This window comes from Macrotis lagotis, chromosome 1, assembly GCF_037893015.1.
Source record: "Macrotis lagotis isolate mMagLag1 chromosome 1, bilby.v1.9.chrom.fasta, whole genome shotgun sequence".
NCBI lineage: Eukaryota > Metazoa > Chordata > Mammalia > Peramelemorphia > Peramelidae > Macrotis > Macrotis lagotis.
The window spans coordinates 81,518,498-81,545,664 of NC_133658.1; the positions used below are offsets into that span (position 1 = coordinate 81,518,498).

General features: G+C 40.9%; 1 protein-coding gene across 1 annotated transcript in view; it reads left to right on the plus strand.

Annotated features, from left to right (window-relative positions):
• The window catches only part of VAT1L (vesicle amine transport 1 like), a 120,096-nt gene extending 94,175 nt beyond the window's left edge, over window positions 1–25,921 (plus strand). The window contains exons 8-9 of the mRNA XM_074203689.1: window positions 14,580–14,663; window positions 22,919–25,921. Of these exons, the coding sequence (XP_074059790.1) occupies window positions 14,580–14,663; window positions 22,919–23,017 (183 nt within the window). The 3' untranslated portion in view covers window positions 23,018–25,921. The remainder of the gene's footprint in view (window positions 1–14,579; window positions 14,664–22,918) is intronic.
• The last annotated feature ends 1,246 nt before the right edge of the window (window positions 25,922–27,167 follow it).

Sequence of the window (27,167 nt, forward strand, 5' to 3'; positions counted from 1 at the left end):
ATTCAGTGAAAAGAATACTTGGAATCTGGATTCAAATCCTCCATCTCATACTTATTCCCCTTATATGACCTTGGGTGAGTAACCTCCCTGGGTCTCAGATTCTTCATTTCTAAAATTACTGGGTTGGTTTAGATGGCCTTTGGGTTCCTTCCTAACTCTTCATTTATGATCCTATGTTGCTGACCTTGGAGAGAGAAGTTATTAAATAGTTGGGGTAGAAGCCTGGCAAGAGTTGAGAAGTGAGTAAAAGGTATAACAGCTGAGACAACAACTGCAGAAAATATTTCTAGAAGCTTGGTTCTGAAAGGAAGAAAAGATGTAGGATGAAAACTTGAAGGGTTTAACAGTTATAGAAAAATTTTTAAAGGAAAGGGAAGATCTAGGTTTATTTGTAGTTAGAAGAAAAGAAGCCTTTAGACATGAAGACACTGAAAATTAAGGAGAGGGAGGGAATGATAGAAAAAGATCCTGGAGGAGATGGGGTTGGGGGAAAGGAGGATGGAAATCAAGGGACCAGATAGCAGGTGAGTATTGGCAAAAAGGGGACCCCTTCTTCCTCAGAGATTAGTTCAGAGGAAAGAACACTTGGGAACTAGGAAAAGATGGAATTCCCAACAAACTGTCTTGAGATAAAATATTAATAATAACTGAAACCTCGTACTTTCTGGTTTACCAAATGCCTTCCTCTCAACAACCCTCTATTAGGTTGTATGACTCTAAATATCCCTATTTTAGCAATGAGAAATTTCAAGGGTCTTAAGTCCCTTGTCCATGAGGTAGAATCCCAGCCCAGGTGATCTGACCACAAGGTCAGTGCACACAGCTCTACTTCCCTGGATCCACCACTTGTGTTTGCAGGGAGGCCCTTTGTAAGAATCAAAAGACCATTGATCTTTAGTGGCAAAGGACCTTGGTTATCATTCAGCCCACACCCCTCATCTAGCAGGTTAGAAACCACAGCCAGAGAAGCCCAAGATGACAAAGGCAGCAAGTGTCCGAGTCTCATCTTTTGAATTCAGTCTTCTGATTCCAAATCTATACTCTCCAATGTACCACACTGCCTTCAAGATTTGAAGGCAGACAGGTGAGATGGTGAATAGGAAAACCTGAGTTCAAATCCAGCCTCAGACACTTTCTTTCTGGGTGACAAATCCTGCCTGTTTCCTCAGCTGTAAAATGGGAACTAAATTATAACATTTCCTTCCCAAATGAGATAATCGTAAAGTTTTAACAGAGTACTTGAAGTATATTAGGTACCATGTAAGTATTAGCTTTTGCTTTGTTATTACTGTTATTATTTTTTTTTTAGGTTTTTGCAAGGCAAATGGGGTTAAGTAGCTTGCCCAAGGCCACACAGCTAGGTAATTATTGTTTGAGACCGGATTTGAACCCAGGTACTCCTGACTTCAAGGCCAGCACTTTATCCATTATACCACCTAGCCACCCCTTATTAACTGTTATTATTAAGAAATGTCAAGAGGTAATCAGAATGTGTACATTGCAATTCTGTTGATCACTTATCTGCTAATTCAGAAGGTGTGATGTTTCTTTGACCTCCCAGAAAGAAACTCTTCATTTCTTCATGCTGAGGGACTCTTTGGAACTCTCCGAGTGGCATGAGGCACATGTGAACCTTGCCTGGTTCCAACCTGCTCCTGCCCCAATAAATGATGTGGATAAGTAATATAATAATTAGTTCATTTCCACTTTATTAGGAGTCAGTGGCCAAGTTCAAGACCTGGCAACATCACATAGTTCCTGCCTACTCCATCCAGTCAGGGATAAGATAGGCATAGCTAAAGGATCAAAGAAAGCTAGGAGGAAGAAGTCAAATTTGCATTTTAAATGAAGGTAGGAATTCCAGAACTAAAGATGAGAAGGGCATTATAGGCCCAGGGAACACCATGAACATAAACACGGAGGAGAGAACAAGGGGTGCTCAGGACACAGTTTGACTTATACTACTTGGTAGGAATGATATGATAGGAGATTGGAGATGAAATAGAGCCTTGTGGGTGTGCAGAACCTTGAATGCTCAGGAGATTTAACTTTACCCAAGTGGCAATAGGGAGCCACTGAGGATGTTTGAACCTAGGTGTGAGGACTAGATCTATTCAGAAATGTCAGGAGGGGGAAGCTAGGCAGTACAGTGGATAGAACACTGACCCTGGAATCAAGAGGCCTGAGTTCAAATCCGGCCTTGGACACTTAATAATTGCCTAGCAGTGCGACCTTGGTTGGGCAAGTCACTTAATCCAATTGTCTTAAAAAAATAAATTAAAAAAAATTATCCAGAAATGTGAGGAGGAGAGAGTGGACTGGGAAGGAAGTTGATACAATAGGCCAGGCAATAGAGGCAAAAGAGAGGAGAGAATAGCAACTAGAAATTTTTCAGAGGTAAACTTTAGGACAGAAAAAAATTTGAATTTAACCTGGGGATTCTTTCTGAGTCTCCTTTTTTCCCTCTATGAAAGAGGACTAATAATCCCTGCACTGCTTCCTTCCTAGAGTTATAATTAGCTCAAATGAGCTCTGGACAAGAAGCATGTTGACCCTGTAAATTGCTATACAAATACAAGCCACTGTTCCTTTCTTAATTTCCTGTGGAAATTTGAACGTGACCACTCTGACCGATTGTTGGTTTAAGCTGAGACCTGTCCTTGGCTTCTGCCCCATTCACTTTTGCAGGTGATTATCCTACGTCAGTCTCCAGTCCTTTTTTTTTGCGTTGCCAGAGTAACCTTCCTATTCTACCTCAAGCCTGTAGCATGACCCATCTGTCGCCATGGAGATTGGGTCTGCATGTAAGATGTTGCTTATTCCCCTGCCAGCTCCTCTGGGCCCCTGAATGGAGACAGTTAGGGACAGTTAATTAAGGGTGAAAAAATATTCTGAGACTTCTTTTATATACTAGATGGAATTTTAAGTAATTGGATGCTTACGCAGAAGGCAAATATGAATTCTATTTCCTCTTCAGTTGCTCACAGAGAGAAGGGGGAAGGTAACTGAGCATCTCTGTACCTGAAAAGCTTGTCTCTGGTCACTGCTTTTTTCAGTAAATGTTCATTAAGTACCCACTATGTGCATTATATTAGACTTATTTCTAAGGGAGAGTAGAAGCACCCATGGACTTAGGAATCAAGTCCTGCATGTGTTGACACATTCATTCAATATTCAGTGCTTTTATTAAGGATTAGATGGTGCAAAACACTATGATCCAAATCCTAACTCTGGTACTATTTTTGTGACCCTAGAAAAGTCACTTCACCTCCCTAGGGAGTTTCCTTGCTTATAAAATGTTGGATTTGATGACTTCCAAATGTCTGATCCTGTGATTCCTTACATTTCTCTAATATTTGTGATCCTTGCAGGGCAGTAACTTGTATGACCCAGGATCTGATAGATGTTCAGTGAATGAATGAATTTTATAAGCTCTTTTTATGATTATCAGTGAATTGGAGGAAACATTAACTAAATTTGGTTGTGAGAATCCATTTGTATTTGTATTTTGTTCCAATTCAGTAGTTTTAAGCATAGCCTTTGTTCTTATTTGAATTAATTCACTGGTGGTTGTGAGAATTTGGAATTTGTTTTTTAAATCCTTTCCTTCTGTTTGAAATTCAATTTAGAAAAATGATACTTCAAGTAGTTAGTTTGGGATTAAGCAAATCAAGACCATCTCTGCCCCCTCTATGGTGTGGGTTTGGTGTGCTTTGCTAGTAATAAATGAAATGATCAAATTCTGTGGAATATCAGTTCAGTATGAATCAGCAGAGTGATCTGGCAACCAAAAGTGCTAATTTAATCTTGGATTGCTTTAGTGGAAAGAAGATAACTGAGACTCGATCAATCAGCAAGCATTTGTTAAACAAACCATGTGCCTATTACCTAGGCACTAATTCTAGACCCAGAGACACAAAAACAAATGTGAACTAGGCCTTGGTCACCAGGAGCTCACATCCAAGGGGGAAGAGGGGCTAGGAGCTAATATTCACAGATCAAAAACTACAGGGGATCTACAAACAAAGGACCAGTGATTGCAAATACTGGAAAAACTCTTGAACACCATGGCACAGATTCAGCTTTCACGGGATCTCAGTGTTCCAAGAGGCAGAGGCAAGGAGGGAAAGTCTCCTGGGCATGGGGGTTGGGTCAGTTGGCATAGAAGTACAGTTCATGAGGAGCAGAAACATGGAATCTTCTTGGAAAGACACTCATGGGGGCAGCTAGGTGACACAGTGGATAGAGCACCTGCCCTGGAGTCAGGAGGACCTGAGTTCAAATTTGACTTCAAACACTTAATAATTGCCCTGATGTGTGACCTTGGACAAGTCATTTAACCCCATTGCCTTAAATAAGTAAAATTTAAAAAAAAAAAAGACATACTCAAGCCAGACTGTAAGGAACTTCAAATGTCCCAGGAATTCATCTAATTGTCTGACACTACTAAGTAGAGGAATGCCGAGGTCAGACCTGAGTTAGGAATATCACTTTCTCAACTGTCTAGAACATAAACAAGATTGGAGAGAGACTAGATGTAGGGAAACCAATATGATAATTGTCTCTGGGAAGCCATGAAGGCCTGGACTAGGGTGGTTGTGTTTAAAGACAGAGGAGACATAGATGTTGAGGTAGAATCTATACAACTTGGCATCTGACCGCATGTGGAGGAAAACTGAAGAGTCAGGGATGATTTCCAGGTTGGGAACTTGGATGAGTGAATGTTGCACTGGTCAGTGCTCAGGTTGGCTCTGTCTGAAGCACCTTGTATCTTAGGAAGGCTATCTGGTGGAATGCATGGGGAGAAAAGGCAACGGTGGACTGGACAACTACCATAGGAGGACCACTTAAAGGAATTTGGGATATTTAGCCAGGATGAGAGATATAGGAGGGATATGATCTTTGTTTTTAGGTATTTAAAAGGGCATTATGAAGACAACTTGACCCACAGAAAGCAGACCCAGGAATTTCCATCTCATACATCCTTTTATTCACATTGTCTCTCCCTTCAGAATATGAGCTCCTTGTAGACAAGGGATTTTGTCTTTGAATTGTTAACTGACATGGGTGCTGAAAGTTTAGCATTTTGTAAATGCTTATTGACTTAATTAACCACAGAAAAATGTCAGGAAGATTTTGCTTTGATGCAAGAAAAAAATTTCCTAGTAATTTGAATCATACAAAGTAGAACAGGCTGTTTTTATGAAATAGCATTTCTTTATGGTTGTGGGTATGTAAACAGATTCTGGAACTCTTGTGAAGGATATTGGAGAGAGCATTTTTGCTTAGGTAGGGATTAAGCTAGGTGTCTTCTTTGTCCCTTCAAGTTGTTAGCTTGTGGAATTTGGTGATGAACTAAATTACCATCCACACCTGATTTGAGTAATGGTTTTAGTTCAGATCAAATCTCTGTTGGCCACAAAAACAAAAAAACAAAGAAAAAACATAATCTCAAGATTCAGTGATTGCTGTGTGTGTCATAACATGGCTTTGGTCAAGGAAAGCCACCCCAACAGAACAGTCTTGTACTATAAATGTTCCACTGGACTCCCTCTTTTCTTTCCCCTTCCCAGTCATATGTGTCCCAGAAAATTTCTTAGCTGTAGGATTTTAAATTTACCTCTCTACAACTTGAATCCATAATTTATAGATCTAAGCCTGGAGGCCTCTTGACAGCTCCTTAAACTTGAAGAAAACTGTCATACCCCTTCTCCCCACCCTCAACCTTTTCTTCTTCAGCTTAAACATCTGCAATCCATTGGCCTTCACCATCCTGGTAGCACTTCTCTGGTGGCTTTCTAACTTATCAATATCCTTCCTTACCTTCTGTAAAATGAGGGAGATTGAGCTAGATGATCTTGATAGTTCCTTCCAGCTTTAATACTTTGTGATTCTCTAATATGAAAAAAATGATTTTAGTGGATCTGCTTCTTAATTATAGCATTACTCATTTCTGAATTTTAAAAGTCTTATATTTATCATTTAAATAGTATATGATACATAGGATAATTGGTTATGTTTATATTTAGGATGAATTGTGCCATTTCTTATCAGAAGGCTATTGTTTTGCTTATGAAGCCATGTCATTGATACCCTAATTACTATGCCCTTCAGACCCTTCAAAAGCAAATTGAATGTTATTAAAGATTGATGAAAGCCTCAGCAAAGATCAAACAGCTTTAAGTCTCATTATCCTAGTGTGGGGGACCTGACCAATTTGTCTTTAGAAGTAAATACCAAATAGTGAATGTTGGTTAACATATTGATGTTTTAATGTTGCCTTTGGGTTTATTAATTAAAAATAGCTCTCATTTCTTTACAATTTACAGTTTACAGAGCACTTTCTTCACTGTAGGGCATAATTATTATTATGACTATGTCAGAACAACTGAGATGACAGAAAGGCATAATGATGCTGGGCAGACTTTGAAAACATGGGGTCCCAAGTAATAGACTGACAGATAAGTAACAGACTTAGAGATCATCTTCTATTTCCCCCCACTTTTTTAAAAAATATAGATGAGGCTCACTGGATTATCTAATGTCCAACAGCTGGACTGGGACTGGAAGCCAGGCCTTCTAACTCTCAGCCATGATTCTTCATATCCTGCCATTTTCTGTCCTCTGACACCTCATTTCTCCTCAGGGTACATGAGTCTGCTTGAGTCCAGAATTTCTAAGGAAATAAATGTTTAATTGAAATATTTATTGTTGAATTAAGCCAGGATTTCAGTCCAGGGTTCCAGTTCATCATTCTTTGCGCTTTAATACATTGCTACTCTCCTAGAATCCAGGCTAGATACTAGGTTAGAGCCAGAAAGAAACATAAAATTAACAACAAAAGTAATAATAATAGCTAATATTTATAGAGCACGTACTGTGTTGGACCCTCTAAGAGTTTTACAATTATTATCTCATTTGATCCTCTGGGAGGGAAGTACTGTTATTATCCCCATTTTCCTGCTAAAGAAACAGAGGCAAACAGAAGTGAAAAGACTTGCTCAGGGTTACACAGCTAAGAAGTGTCTTGATTTGAACTCGGGTCTTTCTCAACAATATCATAACCCAGGAGTTCCAAACAGAAAGGGGTATCCCATTAAAAACAGCTACAAATTGTTGGTCGTTTTTATAAGGCATGTAAAAAAGCAATATAGATGCAATTAAAAATCATTCCTTAAATAGAGAACAACATAAATAACCAAAGGGAAAGTCAATAATCAAGGTTGAACTATGTCAATACAATAAGACTCATTTCCTATTTTTATGTCACACCAATCAACCTGCCAAGAGGGATACTTTACAGAACTAGACAGAATATTAATAAAATTCAGTTGGAATTTTGAAAAACAAAAAAATGAAGGGGGGAATCAAACGCCTAGATCTCAAATTATACTCACAACAGTAATCATACAAATTATTTGGCACTTGTAAAGCAATAGGAAAGAAAATCAGTAGAACAGTCTAGGTTAGGAAGAAACTATCTGTTCTTGGTACCATGGGAGTGCCAGTGCTGGTGAGAAGATGCCCTGTTCCAGTCACTCAACATGTCTCTGACTTCTCCAAACCAGTATTGCATCCCTAATTCAATCAACAGTCAATCAATTTGAAGAATGAGTCCCACCAAAGTCAGGAGCATAAATCCTATTGAGACACCATCATACACATTGAACCTCAGGCTCACCTGGCAGCATTCCAGCTCTGACAGATGAAAAAGTGTTGACTATGGGCCAGGACCCTGTCTCTCCTGCCAGAATCCCTTAGGCAAAGTGTGGAGAAGGTATCACCAGAAAGATTGGGTGTATGGGAATGAATTGTTTTGGCCAAAGCAAGTCCTGAAGACTAAAGCCTGGAGGGATTGAGACACAAGATGGTAAGAGTACCACACTGTTAAAACTGTAGACCTTGTGGAATACTCAAGTATCCATATGATATGGCAACCATCCACCATAACCCTGGATGAAAGCCTTCTATGAATCCCAGAAGTTCTACTTCCAAAGGAGGAAGAGTCACACCTGACTTAAGGAAAGAAATGCCAACTCTCTCACTGTGTAACTTGGGACAAGTACACTTCCACTCTCTAGACCTCAGTTTTCTCAACTGTAAAATTAGGGTTGGATGAAATTCTTTCCTTCTGGCCCACTGGAGGCCATCCTGATCAGACCACATCTGGAATGTTACATTCAATGTTGGGGTTACGTTTTAAGAAGGATATTACCAAAGAGGCAGCACCTCTGCAGTCAGACACTTGGGACCCTTTGGGCTGCACACCTGGGGTGAAGTGTTCACCCTCCCCAGCTGTGAAAGGAGAGAATGAAACTAGGCTGCCTTGAGAGCTGGTTCATTCTCTTCCCCTGATTCTGTGAACATGGATGGTGACAGAGGCTACCACAAAAGGAGGGGTTGAAGGAACATGAAATGTTGAACCCGAAAGAAGAGGAATCAGCAAGCATTGATTGAGCTCCTACTGTCTGCCAGCCACAGTCCTAAAGACTGGGGGATACAGTCCCTGCCCTCAAGAAGCTCACCATCTATTAGGAGAGACAACATGCAAGCAAGCAACTGGGTACAAAATTAAGGGGCATCAAGAAAAATTTGAAGAAGGGGGGCAGCTAGGTGGCACAGTGGATAAAGCACTGGCCCTGGAGTCAGGAGTACCTTGGTTCAAATCCGGCCTCAGACACTTAGTAATTACCTAGCTGTGTGACCTTGGGCAAGCCACTTAACCCCATTTGCCTTGAAAAAAAAACCTAAAAAAAAACCTTGAAGAAGATGAGATTTTAGCTGGTGCTTGACAAAAGACAGGGAAGCAGGAGGCAAAGACAGGAAAGAGGATCTAGGCACGAGGGTCAGCCAGTGAAAATGCACAATTGCAAGATGGAGTTTCTTTTATGAGACAAAGCATGGAAGTCAGTGTCATCGAATTAACAGAATTTGGAGATGGGGGAAGATAAAGAAGAAATTATACAAAAACTAGAAAGGTAGGAAGGGCTAGTGTATGAAGGGCTTTATACTCCAAATTAGGGGGGGCTTTAAATTTGATCCTAGAGGTAATGGGAGCTCCTGGTGGGGGTGGGAGGACATTATTTGTTCATTGGGAATATCAATATGACAATTGATTAGAGGATGGACTGAAATGAGAGAGAGACCTGAGGCAAGAGTCCAAAGCAGAAGGCTATTTTAATAGTCCAGGTGTGAAGTACTAATTGCCTCCAAAAGGGTAGTGGCAATATCAAAGGAGAGAAGAGGATATATGTGAGACATATTGCAAAGGTATAATCAGTGGAATTTGGCAACTTGCATATGGTGGTGAGATTGAATCCTAAGGACTTGAGGTTGACTCCTAGGTTGGCTGAGCCTGGATGACCATATCTTCACGAGAAGATATGGAGGCAGGGGCGGCTAGTGGCACAGTGGATAGAGCACTGGCCCTAGAGTCAGGAGGACCTGAGTTCAAATCCAGTCTCAGACACTTAATAATTACCTAGCCGTGTGGCCTTGGACAAGCCACTTAACTCCATTGCCTTGCAAAAACCTAAAAAAAAAAGATATTAAGGCAAAGGGGAGCAAGACCTCTCCTCAGGATTTAAAAAAAGAGATTTTTTCAGAGAAGCAGAATGGACATATAGGACAAGAGCTAGCAAAGTGAGGGTTATGAAGAATGAGGAAGAAATGGACATCTTTGTAGACAGCAGAGAAAGAGCCAGGAGATAAGGAGAAATTGAAGATTAGAGAGAGAAGGGACAAAAGGGCACAATCTGTCAGAGATGACAGGAAGGGATAGCATGTGCATGTAGAGGGGTTTGCCTTGGCAAGGAGAAAGAGATGTAGAAAATCAATGTTAGCTGGAGTTATTGGAAAAACCTGAAAGAGTTCTTTTCACTGTTCAAAATTGCTTCATTTCTGTGATCTGATTTCTTCAGGTGAAAAGATGGGTTTTAAGTATTTATCATTTATATAACAGTTTATAAATTGAATAGAGGAGACTTTTAGAGCTTGGTTGAGGTGATGAGGACAGCATTTAAAGTCTCCAGGCATTCTCAGGTTCAGGGAAAGAAGACACATACTTTGATGTGAGCTAAGAATGGCTCCCAGAGAAATTGGCCTTAACAGCGAAGACTCATTATGAAATAGGGAATGATAACTCTTCATTAAAAAATGAAACCTGGGGTGCCTAATGCAAATTCTTACTCAGCTTCCATGTTGACTTGTGCCCTGTAAGAATGTTTAATCAAATTGTGACAAGAGAAAACTCAATAAAAAATGTATTTCCTGTGTTGGGAGCTGAGAGAGCTACACCCAATATATATACCCAACATGAAACTCTGACCCTCTGCAGTATCTACAATCCTGCTCGCAGTCCTTTCTCGCAGTTGCTGGAGTTTCCCACTCTTCCAGAGAAATTCTTTAGCCAATTCTGGCTCTTAATAGCATCAGCCATTTTATCCATTCATCACCTAGAGCTTGTGAGCCAGGAATCTGGTATTGGCACTAGTTCTGAGTTAGGCAAGAGAAAGAGAATATTAGTATCAGTTTGCATAGAGAAAAGAGATCAGTCTGATGGAATGGGGAAGCTTATTGGATCTGGGGTCAGAAGACCAGGGTCTACCCTGGCTTTCCTTTCCTGCCTGGGCCTCACAGGATATGAACCTTAGAGAGCAATAGAAAGAGTTTTTTATCAGTTTTCTGAGATCTCCTAGGAAAATCTCTCATCAAAATGACCTCTTGCTGGGCTGATCCATTGATTGTATCATATTTCTTCTTCTTCTTCTTCTCTCTCTCTCTCTCTCTCTCTCTATGGTTAGAATCATATAACTCATATTTTTATAGTCTTTAAAGTTTACAGAGTGGCTTTCTCTAATAACTTTGTGATGCAGTAAATAAAAATATTAGCATCCCTTTTGCACAGGAGGAAATTGTAAGCTGAGATTTGGAAAATGACCTACCCAATGTCATTCTTCCAGTTAGTATCCAAGGTAAGCTTGGAATCTAGTACTCCTCACTCCAAATACAAATATACTCCAAATACCACATGACTTCATATCAGAGCTACTGTTCATCCAGTTGTTCATAATTGGTTTGTTGACTTTTAATATACAACAAATCTCTAATGGTCACTGACCGCATAAGAAACATTTTTGCTCATGTATGTCCAGACTATTGAAGAAGAAAATGGCAAACCATTCCAATATCTTTGCCAAGGAGTGCTATGGTCTTTGACATCACAGAGAATCTGACATGTCGTTGAGCAACAATGACAAATGTCCAGCTTGTGTGTCCAAATCCAGGTAGCACAGTAAACATTTCATCTAAGTTCCAACTAGCTGCAGGTTGTTTTGTTTTGGATATACCTATAAGAACCAGATGCAAATAGACATCAAATCAGTTTTATTGGATGACCAGGCACTTGTCCATTTTCCTCACTGTTGATCAGTAAATACTTTTAAATGGCTGATTTTATGATCTAAATGGCCACACTGGAAAGTAAAAGATGATGCCATATGCAAAAGTTACATATCTGAAGCAAGATTTATTGGAATGATATTTTGGGATAATAGTCACTGATCTTTGGTCTCTCAACGAGATACAGGAACATAGTTGCTAGAACCCCCTTGCACCCCATCATCCCAAACATTTTCAGTAGTGGGCTGGTTCTTCTAGGCTTGCCCTATGTCTAATGCTCATCCCACTGATATAAATGAGTTGTTTCCTGGGGATAAACAGACACAAGGGAACAGTAGCCCAAAAGGGAAAATTCCCAGCACTCCTATAACTAGGAGAGGTCACTTTTCTCTTCTGTGTGCTATGAAACTTTTGTCATTTTTCGCAGTTTCCAAGATTTAGTCTCTATGGAGATCAGGAAGTCAGAAACCAACCTTCAGTTTTACTTTATAGTTAACTCTTTGTTTTCATAGACCTTGGGCCTGAGCTCTTCCTACTGTCCCAGAGAAATTGAGAGCCTTAGGAAGGCTGTTGTATTTTGGACATAATTTGTGAAAGTGAGACCTTACTTAGTCATAGGTTAATAAAAAATAGAAGACCATTAAGGTATTTTTAGAAAGCAAAGTTCATGATACATACTTCTAGCAATAGGCAACTAAGTAGTATAGTAGGTAATGCACTGGATCTGGACTTAGGAAGACCTAAGTTTAAATCCAGCCTCAGCACTAGTGTAACCCTGAGTAAATCATTTAACCTCTGTCAACCTCAGTTTCTTCATCTATAAAATTGGGGAAAAACTGCAAAAAGTGGTTATAAGATATGGAAAATGTTTTACAAACTGTAAATTGCTACATAAATGCTAGATGTTAGAGACAGAGGTAGAGAAGTATATTTTTGTATTCTAATATAAATAGCTTTACAATGAAAATCACACAGATGTCAGGGCATGTAGTTCTCCACAGAGCATTGACCCCTGGAACAGTACTTAGGGAACATGTTTCTCTACTTTAACAATCAATGGTTGAACTTTATTCTCAAAGAAGACAACCTCCAACATCAGGGAGGTGATGCAAGTGAATTGGATTTGAGTGAGGGGCTGCTATGTTAAGTCTCTAGCCTCACTTTCTCCTCTAGTCATCTGGATCCCATGGCCAGATGCAAAGATAGCCCTAGATAGGAGGCAATCAGGGTTAAGTGACTTGCCCAAGGTCACACAGCTAGTGAGTATCAAGTGTCTGAGGCTGGATTCGAACTCCCATCATCCTGACTTCAGTTCTCTATTCACTGTATCACCTAGCTGCCCTGGGTTAAATGATGGAAATATAATTGATTACATAAAAACAAGACTGTCTCTGACCCCAAAGAGCTTGTTTACATGTCAACAGGGGAAGATAACACACATTGGAGGTGGGGGAGGAAGGTGACCAGAGAAGAGTGTCTTGGCCCAGGAAGTCAGCCATAGAGTAGTTGGCTGGCACTTTATTGATATTAAATTATTAGGTAAATGTTTACCTCCAGTCAGCAAGCACTTATTTGTGTCAGATACTCTGCTTGAATATTCTCTAATTTCATCCTCACAATAACCCTGAGAGGGAAGTGCTATTATTATTCTCATTTTACAGTTGAGTAGAGAGAGGCAGACAGCCCTTATGTGATTTGCCCAAGGTCACACTGTTAGGAAGTATCTGAGGTCAGATTTGAACTCCTGGCCCCAGGCTCAGTGTTCTGACCATTGAGTCATCTAGTACTCAGTGGGGTTTAGGAATAAAACAACTTCTAGCCTAATCAACACTGCTTGGAGACAGGCAACACTAGTTTTGATTTACAGAAGCCAGACTAAAACAATTATGCATATTTATTTGCTAAGTACCTCTCTTTTGTTCTAAATAAGGAAAAGCAATCTTTAGACTTCCAAATAGAATTTATCTATATCTTTGGGGGTGGAGGAGAGGAGGAATTGATTTTCTTTATTTTTTTTAAGGTTTTTGCAAGGCAAATGGGGTTAAGTGGCTTGCCCAAGGCCACACAGCTAGGTAATTATTAAGTGTCTTGATTTGAACCCAGGTACTCCTTACTCCAGGGCTGTTGCTTCATCTACTGTGCCGCCTAGCTGCCCCTTGATTTTCTTTAAATGATTGTCTGAGACAAGGAAAAAAAGCACCAAGAGTTTAATATAGCAAAGAGAAGAAGATTGTGATTTTTTTTTCTTTTATCAAATGTTTCAGTGGTTAATTGAAGAAAACAGGATGTGGTCAATCATTTGTCAATCAATTGTCAATCATATGCTTTTTACTTTTTACTTTTAAAAGAAGAGATGCTTATAACCTGGAAGGGATTTTCTTTTATTTGCAGTTGCTTGTGAAATCTCTCCTAGAGGAAAGTTAATAAAAGATACCTCCCCAAATACTCTTTCAGTTACACTGTTAGAATTTCTATTCATTATTCTCATTCCTAACAAATTAGCTTAATATGGGGCTGGGGCCAGGTAGGAGGGACTATATGGGGGAAAGGGTAAAAAAGACCTACCTATAGCTTCAAGTAGAAGAAAACAGGTAAACCAGGAAGGGCAGAGGGATGTCTTCTCATATCTTTCAGAAGTGCCTCTGAGTTCTTTCATCACAGTCACCTGAGTAAGAAAAATGCAACAAGTGGGGGATCATAAATCATTGGATTTGGAGTCTGAGACCTCACTTGGTTATAGTCATTTCAATTCTTCTTATGCAGTTATCCTGTTCTGAAGATATTATATTAATCTGTGTCCTGCCTTCTGGAAACTTATTCCTTACTGTTGTGTATTAAAGTTAACTGTGTCTCAACTCCCCCTATCCTCATCTGTGATCCTTGAGCACAGAGGTACTGTCTTAGCTACTTTTTGCTTTGCACCTAGTAGATGCTCAATTAGCCTTCTTTGAATTAAAATAAATTAAATTATTCTAGCCCCTTCCTAGACTGTTTGATATGCTTTATTCATCTCTACATCCACTCATGCTCAACCAAGATACTAAGTCCAGTGTTCTGTATACTGAACAATCACTAAACAGATGCTTGGTGATGCATTAATGTATCATTTCCAATCCCTTCTTTCTTTGGGTTATGATTCATGTTTCATGACCATTTCTTTCTGTCCATTTGTCTCACAGGTGAAGGAGGCCATGCAGAGAATCCATGACAGGGGCAACATAGGAAAATTAATACTGGATGTAGAAAAGGCCCCAACTCCCTTGGTGAGTATGGAGCACTATGTATGCAAACATAAGATATGGGCAAATTCTACTTGCTCATGTCCTTTGATTAATAGGTCTGGAGATTTAAGCTATCTGCAATATGTTTCTATCCCTTTCTCCAAACTCTGGCCTTTAGCAATGTCATGAATGTTGCCTCAGACAAACTGAGACCTGAGAAAGACTTAAACTCAAAAAGGCCATCCCCCACCTCATCCTGGGCCATTGTCCTAACCTGTGTCTTGCTGCTGGACTCTGATGACTCTGGAAGAGAGTGGGGCTGTTGACTTTGCAGAACTCTCCTTCACTTAAATCCAATTCACTTGCAAGTCAAGATCTCACCTACTGATGTCATTGGTCCTATGTCAGTGAGCAGTTCTCATGGTCTTAGTTTCCTCATCTGTAAAATAAGGATATTACTGACTGCATAGAGTTGGTGTGAACTTCAATTAGTATAATAATCAAAATACTATGCCAGTTTTTAAAGTTCTATCTAAATGTCAACTGACATTCTTATTATCACTCTTCTCTTGCCTCCATCAAAAGGCTACCCTTCCTCATTTCCATATTAAGAATAAATTTCTATGTCAGTGGATCACAAACTCAGCTGTCTAGTGCCTTCCCTCTGATGTTATCTCATATTTGTCTTGCAGAGATCTCATTGGCATCCTATCTCTCCCATTAGACTGTAAGTTCTTGAAAGCAAGGGTTGGTATTTGCCTGTCTTTGTATCCCCCCAACCCTTAACACAGTGCTCAGCATATAGTAGGCTCTCATTAAATACCTGTTGACTAGAACTGGCAGTGACCTTGTACGTCATCTAGTCAAGCCCTTTTCTTTTTACCAGAGTGTGAGTGACTTGCCCAAAGTCACTCAAGTATTAACGCCAGAAGCAAGCTTTATTCTCAGGCTCCCTCTAGTTCCAAAACCAGAGCTGTTCCCAGTGCCCCATCATAGCTCTTCTTTAAGTTTTCCAAAGCTCTTTTCTTCCACTGGGGTTAGTTGTTCCATTAGGTGAGTTGTCCTACAAAGACCAATCCCACTGTACATTTAAGAAAATGAGGTGCAAGTGAAGTGACTTGGTCAGAGTCACACTTTCTAGGTTCATTGCTTTTTCTTTATGATGCACTATAGTCCATGCTGGATAGGACAGTAAAGGCAAGATCCCTGCCCTCAAGAAGTCTGCCAGTCTTTGAGCCCAGCCATTATCGGTCTCCTGGGGATGCTGTCACCCAACCTGTGGCTTCAACATAAATCTTTTTATTGTCCTTTCTGGACAATGCTCCCACCAGCCTTCTGTCCCCAGAGGCTCATCCTCCTTTGGTTGACCTCTCTGTTATGCTCTCATCATAAAATTGTGTATATTGTAAGCTCCTCACATGTAATGGGTGCTTATAAGGGTCTGTTGTAAAAAGGAATGAATGAGTGATTGAACAATGAATGTGGAACCTTAGTGGAGATCATTCAAGATCAATGGGTAGCCTTTATTCCAAGGCCTTCCATGAGCCATAGATTGTTTTTCTTTCCTTTCTGGGTAAAGGCTGCCAAATTCTATAACTTACAAACAAAATGAGCATCTGCCTCCAAGTGGTTGCTATTGAATTTCTGTATTGTTTGTACTAAATGTCTATAATCAAGGTAAAACTGTCTCATTGATTTCTATTCATTTGATAGGAAGCAAACAGTTTCAGGGAGCCCCACCAGATCTTGAAGCATTCTCAGAAATTTTACTGCCCTTAAGTTATGAAATTGAGGAGCGGCAACCGAGTGCAATGGAGAGGAAACTGTGTTGGCTATGAGGAATCTAGGTTTTAAGGCTCTGTCTTGCCATCAACTCACTGTGTAACCTTAAGAAATGACTCCCTGAGTCTCAGACTACAAAATGAGGAGACTGAAGATTATCCTTCTAGATTTAATATTTAATGATTTTTAATCAGTGCCAAGATACCTAATCAATTACTATTGATAGAAACAACTAACTTTACTTTTGTAGTTCCTCATTTCTGTGTAAAAGGTTTCTTAAATTATTGAAGTTTGGGTTCCATAGCATCCTAGAGTTGGAAGGAATTCCCAAGAGTGTTAATATAATGCTTCACAATAGATGGAGCTCCTTTACATCTCCAACATGTCTATTGTCTTAGGAGGCAGCCTATTCCATTTCTGTCCAGCGCCAGGGATTAGGAAGTTCTTCCCTATCTGCCTTTCCATAACCTCCCCTCCATTGCTCCAAGTTCTGCCTTTGGGGCCAAGCAGATTACTAATCTAATTACTAATCTAATCTCTCTTGCACATGGCCACGTGCCCCAAAGTCATCTCTCTAAAGTGTCATCATTTCTTTAATTAGCCCACACCTAGCTTGCCCTCACCAAGCAGATTACTCTTCTCTGAACTCACTCCAGTTTGTTAATATTCTTCTTAAAATATTAGAACTAGAACTAGATAGCTGATGTGGCTCAATCAGGACAGAATACAATGGGATTATTCCTCATCCAACTCTGAACACAATGCATGCCTACATAAAGTCCAAGATCACATCAGCTTTAGCTATTTTGACTCTTGCATTGTCCATTTGATTCCACTTGAGCTTGGAATCTACTTCAATTCCCAAAGTTTCTTGCTTGAACACTTTTGTGCCAATATTTTATAGCCATCTTTGGTTTCATACCTTTATTTTTCTTTTGTATCCCTTACAAAAGAGCTATAATAGATAGCATTTATATATTTCACTTTAAGGTTTGAAAAGCTTTATGTTTGTACTTTCATTTGATCCTCACAAAAAAGTCTGTGAATTAAGTTCTATTGTTTTCTCCATTTTAACAGATGAAGAAACCAAGACTTGCTTGGTCACATAGCTAGCTAAGTATCTGAGGGAGTTTGAAATTGGCAAATTGGAAAACTCTTTATGAAGATTTCTTGGTTCCCTTTTCTTCTTTTTTTTTTTAGACATTTTCAAGGCAATGGGGTTAAGTGGCTTGCCCAAGGCCACACAGCTAGGTAATTATTGTGTCTGAGGTCAAATTTGAACCCAGGTACTCCTGACTCCAAGGCTGGTGCTCTGTTCACTGCACCACCTAGGCACCCCCCTTTTCTTCTTTATCATCAGAATTTCTTTTTTGTGAAACACTCATGTCTGTTGAGCTGACTTCTGTTCTGAGACTAAGGTCTTTCCTTTACTCCCTGAAGTGACTGAAATCTACTTATCTAAATTCCATGATAAGCATAAGGTAATGTCTTATGTTTCCCTCCTTCTAGATCACAAACAACTTTAGGATGATGGGATTACTGCCTTCCCAAGACTGACACAACCTCACCATTAATTTCTCCTTGCTCTCTGAAGCACATCGAGAATAATAGTTGCCCTCATTGCTTCTAATACTTTTTGAAAGATGAAAATTATCAGCAAGGCAGATGAAGAATTTCTCAATCTGCTTTTGTCAGAAAGTCGGCTCCACTGTTGTTTTTGTTTTTTGCCTCTGTGTGATCTGCATTAGGAATTGGTTATCCATCCATCTTCTCCTTTGGGTCCACTGGTCTCAATTGTGTTACTATCACAACATTGGATCTATTTCTCCTTCCTTTTCTCATCATCCAAATCCTCTCTACCAGGCTTCCTCCAAGTCCTAGGGTCTTTAAATACCTCCCATCTACAAGCATATAGATAGCTTCTCAGGCAGCACTATGCCCCCTCCTCTCCCATCCATATCCACATACTTTCCAGTCTTCTTGCCCCTCGCACGCCTCCCCCATCTCCCCTTCTGACACAGTGACACTGAGCTCTTTAATGCTTCTCTCGGTAGACCCTTTCGCCAACTCCAGGTCCCCTTGCCTGGGTCCTTCAGACATCAGGGAATGTTTCCACTTCTGCAGCTCATCCTGATCCTCCTCTCTTGATTCCCTCCATTTCATCTTGGGCAGATCTTGTTTGTCTCTGCCTCCCCCCCCCCCCCCCCCCATTTGACTGGGAGCTTCATGAGGACTGGGATGATCTTTTGCTTTTCTGTGGTACCCCAGGACCTGAGACATAATGTTTAATAAATGTTAGCAACTGACTACTATCTTCTTGAATAAACTGGCCACATTTCAGTTATGAATCCCATTCTACTAAGTGTCTGTACTGCCTGAACCTCCCAGTGTTCAAGCCACACATTCATTTATCTATCCCACATGACCTGCACATTATACAGAATCATCTCAGGGCACAAGTACCATGTCTGTTCCCTCTTCTGCACTGTCTTCCCTTGGGGATTCCTGAACATTGTTCTTCAAAATCTTCCCAGGCTTCTCCTAACACATGCCATGGTCCCTTAGCTTTGGAGTTGGAGATGCACAGTGAACAGAGGACAGAGCTTGGAGTCAAGAAACCTGCCTCATAACAACCACATGACATGATGTTGGCCAAATCACCCTTCCTCTCTGAATTAGAGTTTGAATTTGTGACCAAAAATTTTTGCTTTACCTCCCTTAAGAGTTGTGAGGGGGTGACTAGGTGGCGCAGTGGATAAAGCACTAGCCTTGGAGTCAGGAGTACCTGGGTTCAAATCCAGTCTCAGACACTTAATAATTACCTAGCTGTGTGGCCTTGGGCAAGCCACTTAACCCCATTGCCTTGCAAAAAATCTAAAAAAAAAAAAAAAAAAGAGCTGTGAGGGAAAGCCCTTGTTGAACTGGAAAGTGCCAGAGGTGGGCACACCAGTTGGTGACTACTTGTTCTGACTCTTCCTTCCCAGTAATCTATGAGAGGAGAGAGGAAAGAGAAAGTCTAAGTCCCTCAGACTCACGACAAGGAACAGAATGTTGGAGAGGGGAGATGCTTAGGGAAGAGCCCTGGAAGACCCTAACCTCAGCCTGTAGAGAAAACCCCAGGCCTGGCTTAGCCTTTGTGGTTCTTACCTTAAGCTTCTTCATGAGGGTCATAGGAAACATGGCTATTGGCAGTTTAGTTTGTGGCCCAAAGAAGAAACATGATTTATCCAAGGATCCAAAGTTGTTGTTCCTCTGATTCCCAACTCTTTCAAACCCATACCCAAAATGAGATGTGCCACAGGCTTAGTGAGGAAGAAGAGACAGAGGGAAGGAGTGGTGTCAGACCATATCACATTTCATTCCAGAGCTAGGGTTAGGATATCAGTGAACATTTGTTTATGGCCCAAGCTAAGTGCTGGGAGTTCAAAGAAAGGCAAAAGCCAGTCCCCACCCTCAAGGAGCTCATGAATTAAAACAAGCAAACCACCATGTTCAAATAAACTAGATACAGGATGAACTGAAAATAGAGAGAAGGCCCAAGTGCTGACCAGGGCCTTTAAAATGTAGACTGTCAGAATTGAACAGCACCTTATGTCAGACCTGGAGAGAACCTTAAAGAATTCTCATCCTCAGAGGCATCCACTCCAAAATATCCCCCCCCCCCCCCAAGTAGCTAGTCAGCTCCCATCTGAACACCACCAGTGGTGGAGACTTTACCACCTTATTGGCCACAGATCATCTGTTTAAACATTACCTTTGCTGTTCAGAGACTATTGGATCTGGAATAGAAAGAGAAGCAGCCAGCTAGGGAGAATGTGTCCTGACCACATTGCCATCTTCAGGGTCTGGATAGGCAGAAAATCCCATGGCTATTGAAAGTGACCCTCAGATAACTGAATCTAGATGTGTTCATTAATCTATGACCCAACAAACATTAAGTAAGCATTTCCTCTATGCCCAGCCAGCACTATCCTAGGTCTAATAGATTTTATAGAAGTTTGAGTGTGTCATGGCGCCCAAGCAATGGGCTGGGAAGCAAAAGCCCTAGATTTGAGTCTCCTACTTTATCACCAACTGGGGAGATTAATTGATGATAGATTGATTGGGGAATTTAGTGGAAAGAGTTTAGATTAATCCCCTAAGTAGAATAATAGACTGCTAATCAGAGGTCTGGATTTGGATCCCAGTTTAGCTGCTCACTTGCTATGTGACTTCTAACAAGTCCTTACCCTTAAAGTTCTTATACAGCCCTAAAACATGTTTTCTATGAACCCATTTTATAGGTGACAATTCTGAGGTTCAAAAAAGCTGTTTGCCTATGCTTAAACAGCTGATAACAGTCAAGGTCAACCTTAAACATGACATCCCAAAAGTGTTAGTGTAGTTTTAAGCTTTAAAATAGGTCATTGCACCATTCTGGAAAGCAATTTGGAATTATGCCCAATGGACAATCAAGCTGTGCATTCTCTTTGATTCAGTAATATACTACTAGTTGTATATATATCCCAAAGATATAATAGAGGAAAAAGGGTCTCCATGTACAAAGATATGTATTGAAGCTGTTTATGTGGTAGCAAAGTTTTGGAAAATGAGAGTATGCTCATCAATTGGGGAATGGCTGAAAAAATTGAGATATGTGGTTGACGTGGAATACTACTGTGATTAGTGGGTGAATTTCAGAAAAACTTGGAAATACTTAGATGAACTGCTGCAAAGTAAAGTGAGCAGAACCCAGAACATGGTACACAGTAACAGCAACATGGTCTGATGATCAAGTATGATTGACTTGACTCTTCTCAGTAATTTCCCTTTTGTTCTGTTTTTTTCTTTTACTACATGACTAATGTAGAAAGATGTTTAAATAATTACATAAGTATAACCTATATCAGATTGCATATCATCTTAAGCGGGGAGAGAAGGAGAGAGAAAATTTAGAACTCAACATTTTATTTAAAAAAATGAATGTTGAAAACTATCTTTATAATTGGAAAAAATAAAATACTATTGAAAGTGACCTTCAGATAACTGAATCTGGATGTATTCATTGCAATATAGGATGCACTGGGAGTACCCTGTATTGATTAGTCTCTGGAAGCAGGACTGTGAACAAGGAGACAAATTTTTACTCAATGTAAAGTCAAATGTCCTAACTATTTGAACTGGCTCAAAGGAAGGGGCTGCTTTGGGAACCTGACATTGGAGGTTTTTCAAGCTGAGACTGAATGACCACTTGCAGAAGGTGATGAAGAGGGATCTCCCTGTATCTCTCGACTACTGGTCCAGATCTGGACCTATCCCAGCCTCAGAACACCTAGATGATTCAGGGGAAGGCTATAGAAGAAGTAGGGTTTATGGTGAAAAGGAAGAATTCTGATTCAGATGTGTCTGTCTAGTTTTCCCTCTCTAATATAGGCAAAGACCTTGGGATTGGTCAGTGAAAAACCCCACAGCATAAACATGATGGGAAAATGGGTGTTAGGCAAGAGGTGGCTCAGACTTTGCATGTCTAAAGCAGAACTCATTGTCTTTCCCCTTAAATCTTACCATCTTCTAAATTTTTTCTATTTCTAGGGCTCCACCTGGCTCACAAACACACTTCAACCCTGACACCTCCCTCATACTCACCCCTCACAGTCAGTTGCCAAGTATTGTCATTTCTTCCCTCCCTGCACCTCTTGTCTTCATGCCCTTCTCTCCACTCACAGCCACCCTGCCCAGACCATTCCAGTGGTGTTCCTCAGCCCTCTTCCCAACACAGCCCCTCTCCCCTCAGCTCCCAAAGCAATCTTCCTAAAGTGCAAGTCCAGGGGTAGCTAGGTGGCACAATGGGTAGGGAATCTAGAATCAGGAGGACCTGGGTTCAAATCTGGCTTCAGACACTTAATACTTAGCTATGTGACCTTGGTCAAATCGCTTACCCTCATTGCCTTGCCAAAAAAACAAACCAAAATTAAAAAAAAAAAGTTTTATTTAAAAAAAAATTTAAATAAAATGCAAGTCAAATTGCACCATCCTTCTACTGAGGGTCCTGGGTCTCCCTAAGACTTCCAGGATCAACTTGAGATCTGCAGGTTGACTTTTAAAGTTCTTCCTCCCTGTCTACCTGTCAATTCTTCTTTCCCTTGACTCTTCTGTGCAGCTACATGATCCAGCAACCCCAGGCCTCCTACTGTGCCTCATCTTTTATCTGGCTGTCTTCTCTCCTTCTTTCCCTCTATCTACAGGGTTCCTCAGTTCTGATCTCCCTTTCCACCTACCCTCATGCCAGGGTCTCCCTTGAGATTGCCTCCATCTACTCCCTGGTGTGCACTGTAGCTGCTTCCAGGTTATCTTCCCCCATTGGACTGTAAGCCTCCAGAGAATAGGCATGGTGTCCTGCCTTTCTTTGTATAGAAAGTGCTTATGTGCTTACTGACTAGCTTAGGAGAGAGCCAGAGACCACCTCTACCAGCTGGGCTGGACCCAAGAAGCCAGGGATATCACCCCCCCCAAACCATTTATTTTTCTGATTGCAGATGGCCAATGACAGCACTGAGACGAGTGAGGCTGGAGAAGAGGAGGAGGACCACGAGGGAGATGGAGACAACAAGGAGCGGATGCCCTTCATCCAGTAACGGTCCCACGCCCGGCAAAAGGATGGGAGCCGTGGCTGGAGGAAGGGAACTGGACCGGGGAAATCGATTCTGTGCGCCAGTGAACAAACGCCGTAGTGCCGTGTGTGTTGTGTTTGTCTGCAGTCCGCTGAGCTATCAAGCTGTTGATCGTTGTTTTTTGAACTTCAGTGCCCACCCCGCCCTGCTCAGTATCGCATCTTGGCATTGGTGTGACATGCCATCCCTCTTCCCTGTGTGAGCGTGGTCCACCTCTCATGGTTCCCTCTTGGTATTCCTAGAACAGCCTTGTAAATTAGGTCAAGCCCACAGGCCCAACACCTAAAAGATATTTCTGCTTCAGGAAGGGATTGGATTCCAGGATCCCTTCCAGCTCTTAAGACTATAGGATTCTTGGCTGGGCAGTGAACATGGTAGAGTACGAAGAAAAGGTGACGTATTTGATCAAGACTTGGAATCCTTCAGACCAGTCCTGCTGCTCACTGCCCCTAGTCATGTCATTGTTCTGACTTTAGGATGTGTAGACCAGATTGGCTCAAATAAAGAAGGCCAAAAACAAGATTCATGGTTTACTTTCATGGCAATGTCCCACCACTACCCCTTTATCCAACTCCTGGGCCTCTTTCTTATATTTATTGTCATTTCACAGTTCTCGTTTTTGAAATCTCCCCCAATTCTTTGTGGATCTTTCCAGGAAGTAAGGAAAAGGTCTGTAATCTGTGAGTTTTCAGGAAAGACAGTGTAAATGGCATTGTTTGGGAAAACAGGAGGTAGCAGTGTGACTGGTGTTTTCTGAAAGTACCTTTCATCTCCAACAACATTTTTAATCTGTGAAACTATGTCACAGAGTGTGACAGGTGGGAAGCCCAAATTAATTCCTGAGAGGCTGCCATTATACTAGGATTTTTGCACATTAGCCATCAGAAGGCCAAACTGAGCTGTATTTAAACCACTTTCAGTATTGATCCCCTAAGGACCAGAAGCTTGCAGATCTTATGTGAAAAAGTCAGTGGGCATCTTTCCTTGTCCAGAACTTGTGCCAACCATAAATATTTGTTGACGATCCAAAAGATTAATTTCCATTGGTTAAAGCCAACACAAAAGGAACTGGATTTTTTTTTTTTGATATACAGTGTTTCCAGAGAGCCCTTCTTGAATTCTACAGTATTTCAAACAATCTGCCATTTTATCAGTATGGGTGCTTCCTTCACTTATGTAGATCTCAGTCCCTCCCTGCCTTAGTAGATGTTCTTTACAAGTGACTATGGCCAAAAATATTCATCCCATGATGACCAACCCTCTGGTGATGAGCCTTCCCAAACACCCAGCTAGGCTGGTTCCTAGGTGACAGACACAAAGTCTGGCATTGGAAACAAATAGCTGGAATGACCTAAATCCCTTTGAAATCAGCAACCAATCATCTGTATACCTTTGAGAATATTAAACATGATTTTTCCTTACCCTTTTGTAAGAAACAGCTAACACAGCTACCTCCCAAGGATGGGTAGAATACCCAGGCCTTAGACAGAAGACTTCAGATAAATTATCTCCACTAAGTGGCTTCACAGACAGGCTCTCTTCACCATGGGCAAACATATGATCCCCCCCCCCCCCGACCTCCAAAAAATATATAGGAAACAAGAAGAGGCTGGTATGACCTGATGCCCCAGTTCACCTTCTATTCCTGTGGGAAATGGAAGGATCCTGGGGTCCCATTTCTCTCACAAACTGAAAACCTTAGTGCTCCCCCACAACTCCAGGAAAGTCAGGATGAATGTTTTCCCCACTAAAGTGATAGGAATAAAGGAGTCTGTCATAAATTGTTTACACATTTCCTAAGATGCCCTCGTTTCTTCTCCATTGATGTAGCATATTGGAAACCTCAGAAATTGTGCTCCTTTGGCAGCATTAGGCATTGGGTAGGGCAGCCATGAAGATGCCACATTGTGCCAAACCTAAGTTAGAAATGAGTTTCCCTCAGTTGTGTATGTAACATAAGTAATATTATACATTTAGGGGAGGGGAGGAAGGAAATACCCTTTGTTGTTTACCAAAAGGTAATTTTCCATGAAAGATAAAACATTTCCTAGTTATTGCTGACAGAATTTTCTCTTTTTCATGATATATTCTATTCCAGTGCCATTTAGAGATAGGTGGTGTACTGTAGGGTAACTCAACAGTGACAATTGTTGTCAGGTTTTAGTGTGGGCTTTGTCCCATCCTGTAGTTGTGTCTTGCTGCTTTGTCTTACCTCTCCTAGAAATCCATCCAACAGGGAGGCAGAGCTCTCGACTTCGTCTGAGAGGTACCAGCTGGAGTGGGTCAGATGGTAGCAGGGTGGTCCAATTGAGATGGCAAGGGGAAAGTCCTGGAGCTCAGCTCTGTTGAGAAATGAAATGATCTTTGGGTTCTCCTCCCATGTTCTCCAGCTCTTCCCGGTGTTGTAAAATGGAACCAGGGCACCCATCTACCATCATGCCAATCAAAGACAGGAAGGCCAGTGCTACCCCACCCCAGACACTACCTGTAGGTACCAAAGGCATAGGCACCAACAGTGATGCCAGTGGGAACCACGTGTGAACGGGACACCCGAGGAAAGCTGTCATAACCAGTTCAGAGCTGATCCCAGGGGCTGGAGGGACACGGAGGGAGGGAATGGGGAAAAGAAGTATGAGCTCTACCATGGTTGCTGTTTGTATTACCCTCTTTCCAGTCAAATGATTGTTTTCCTGGAGCAAAGGAAAGTCTTGATTTGCCTTAAGGAACTGTGAAGGCCTCTTTGGAACTCAAACCTGATTGGAGTAATTTGAAATATTGTTTAATTGTCCCTGTTGCTTTAGAGCTTTGGTTATATTGTGCCTACAAAGCAAGTTATGTTTACATTAAAATATGAATAAACTATCATGCATAGCATTAACCCCTGCCTGGCTGTCACTGGTTGAACATAAGAAGCATCTCAAATGAACTGCTGCACAGGGCAAGGTAGGGTCCCAGGAAGCTACTGAAATGAATTTCCTACACTCTTTTGTGAGAATAACCATTATACTCAAATCATTTTACAAATCTGAACTTATAAAACAAAACAAAATCAGAATCATGAAATTCCACTTTATCCATTTCAACAAACAAATATGAAAAACATCACACAGTGCAAGATTTAAATAGATATTTATTCCATAAATTCTGCCTTCATTAGTTTACAAACTAAAAAAATCAAGAGCACAAATAAATATGGCACAAGGGAAAGGAGATATTAAGTATTTGTTATATGCAAAGCCCCCTCCTATGCTGAGGATACAAATACAAATGTAAGACAGCCCCCTCCCTCCAGAATCTCTCTTTCCAACTGGCAACACAACACAAGACTATAAATCCCTAAATCTGCATATCAACAAAAGCAACTCTGGCTTTTTCTGGAAATGGTTCCTGAGACAAAAACCTTTTCTTATCAACATCCATCCAACCAATGCAATTTTTTTCCTCTTAATTTTTTTAAAACTGTATCTTTTATCTTTACATCACTTTCATTTCCAAGCATTTCCCTCACTCCTCCCTATCCAAAGAAGCAAGAAATCCAAAGCAAAACTAATCAGTGCAGCTATAGCTATGATGTCCCTCATCTTCTGTTTGGGGCCATAGTCTGTTATTTTTCATGCATTTCTTTCCTCCAGAGGCAGATAAGAATTCATATTCCTGTGGTGAATTGTTTAGCAAGTACTTTTCATCAAAACCACCTATGAGGTAATAGTTTTCATAAAAGTTAGAGCACTGGACCTGGAATCAGAAAGCCCGAGTACAAATCCTTGATCAGAAACTAGCCAACTATGTGACTCAGTGCCAATCATTTAACTTTGGTTAGCTTCATTGTCCTTATCTATAAAATGGGAGGAACACTTATATCCCAGAATTATTGTGAAGATCCATCAAATGAGTTAGTGTCTGGAAAGTGCTTTACAAACCTTAATTTTTATTGTTCATTTGTGTCCAACTCTTCCCCATTTGGATACTGGATACTGGATACTGGAGTGATTTGGCATTTCCTTCTCCAGCTCATTTTACAGAGGAGGTAACTGAGGCAAACAGGGTGAAGTGTTTTGCCCTGTGTCACACAGTAAATGTCTGAGGCCAGATTTGAACTCAGGAAGATGAAACT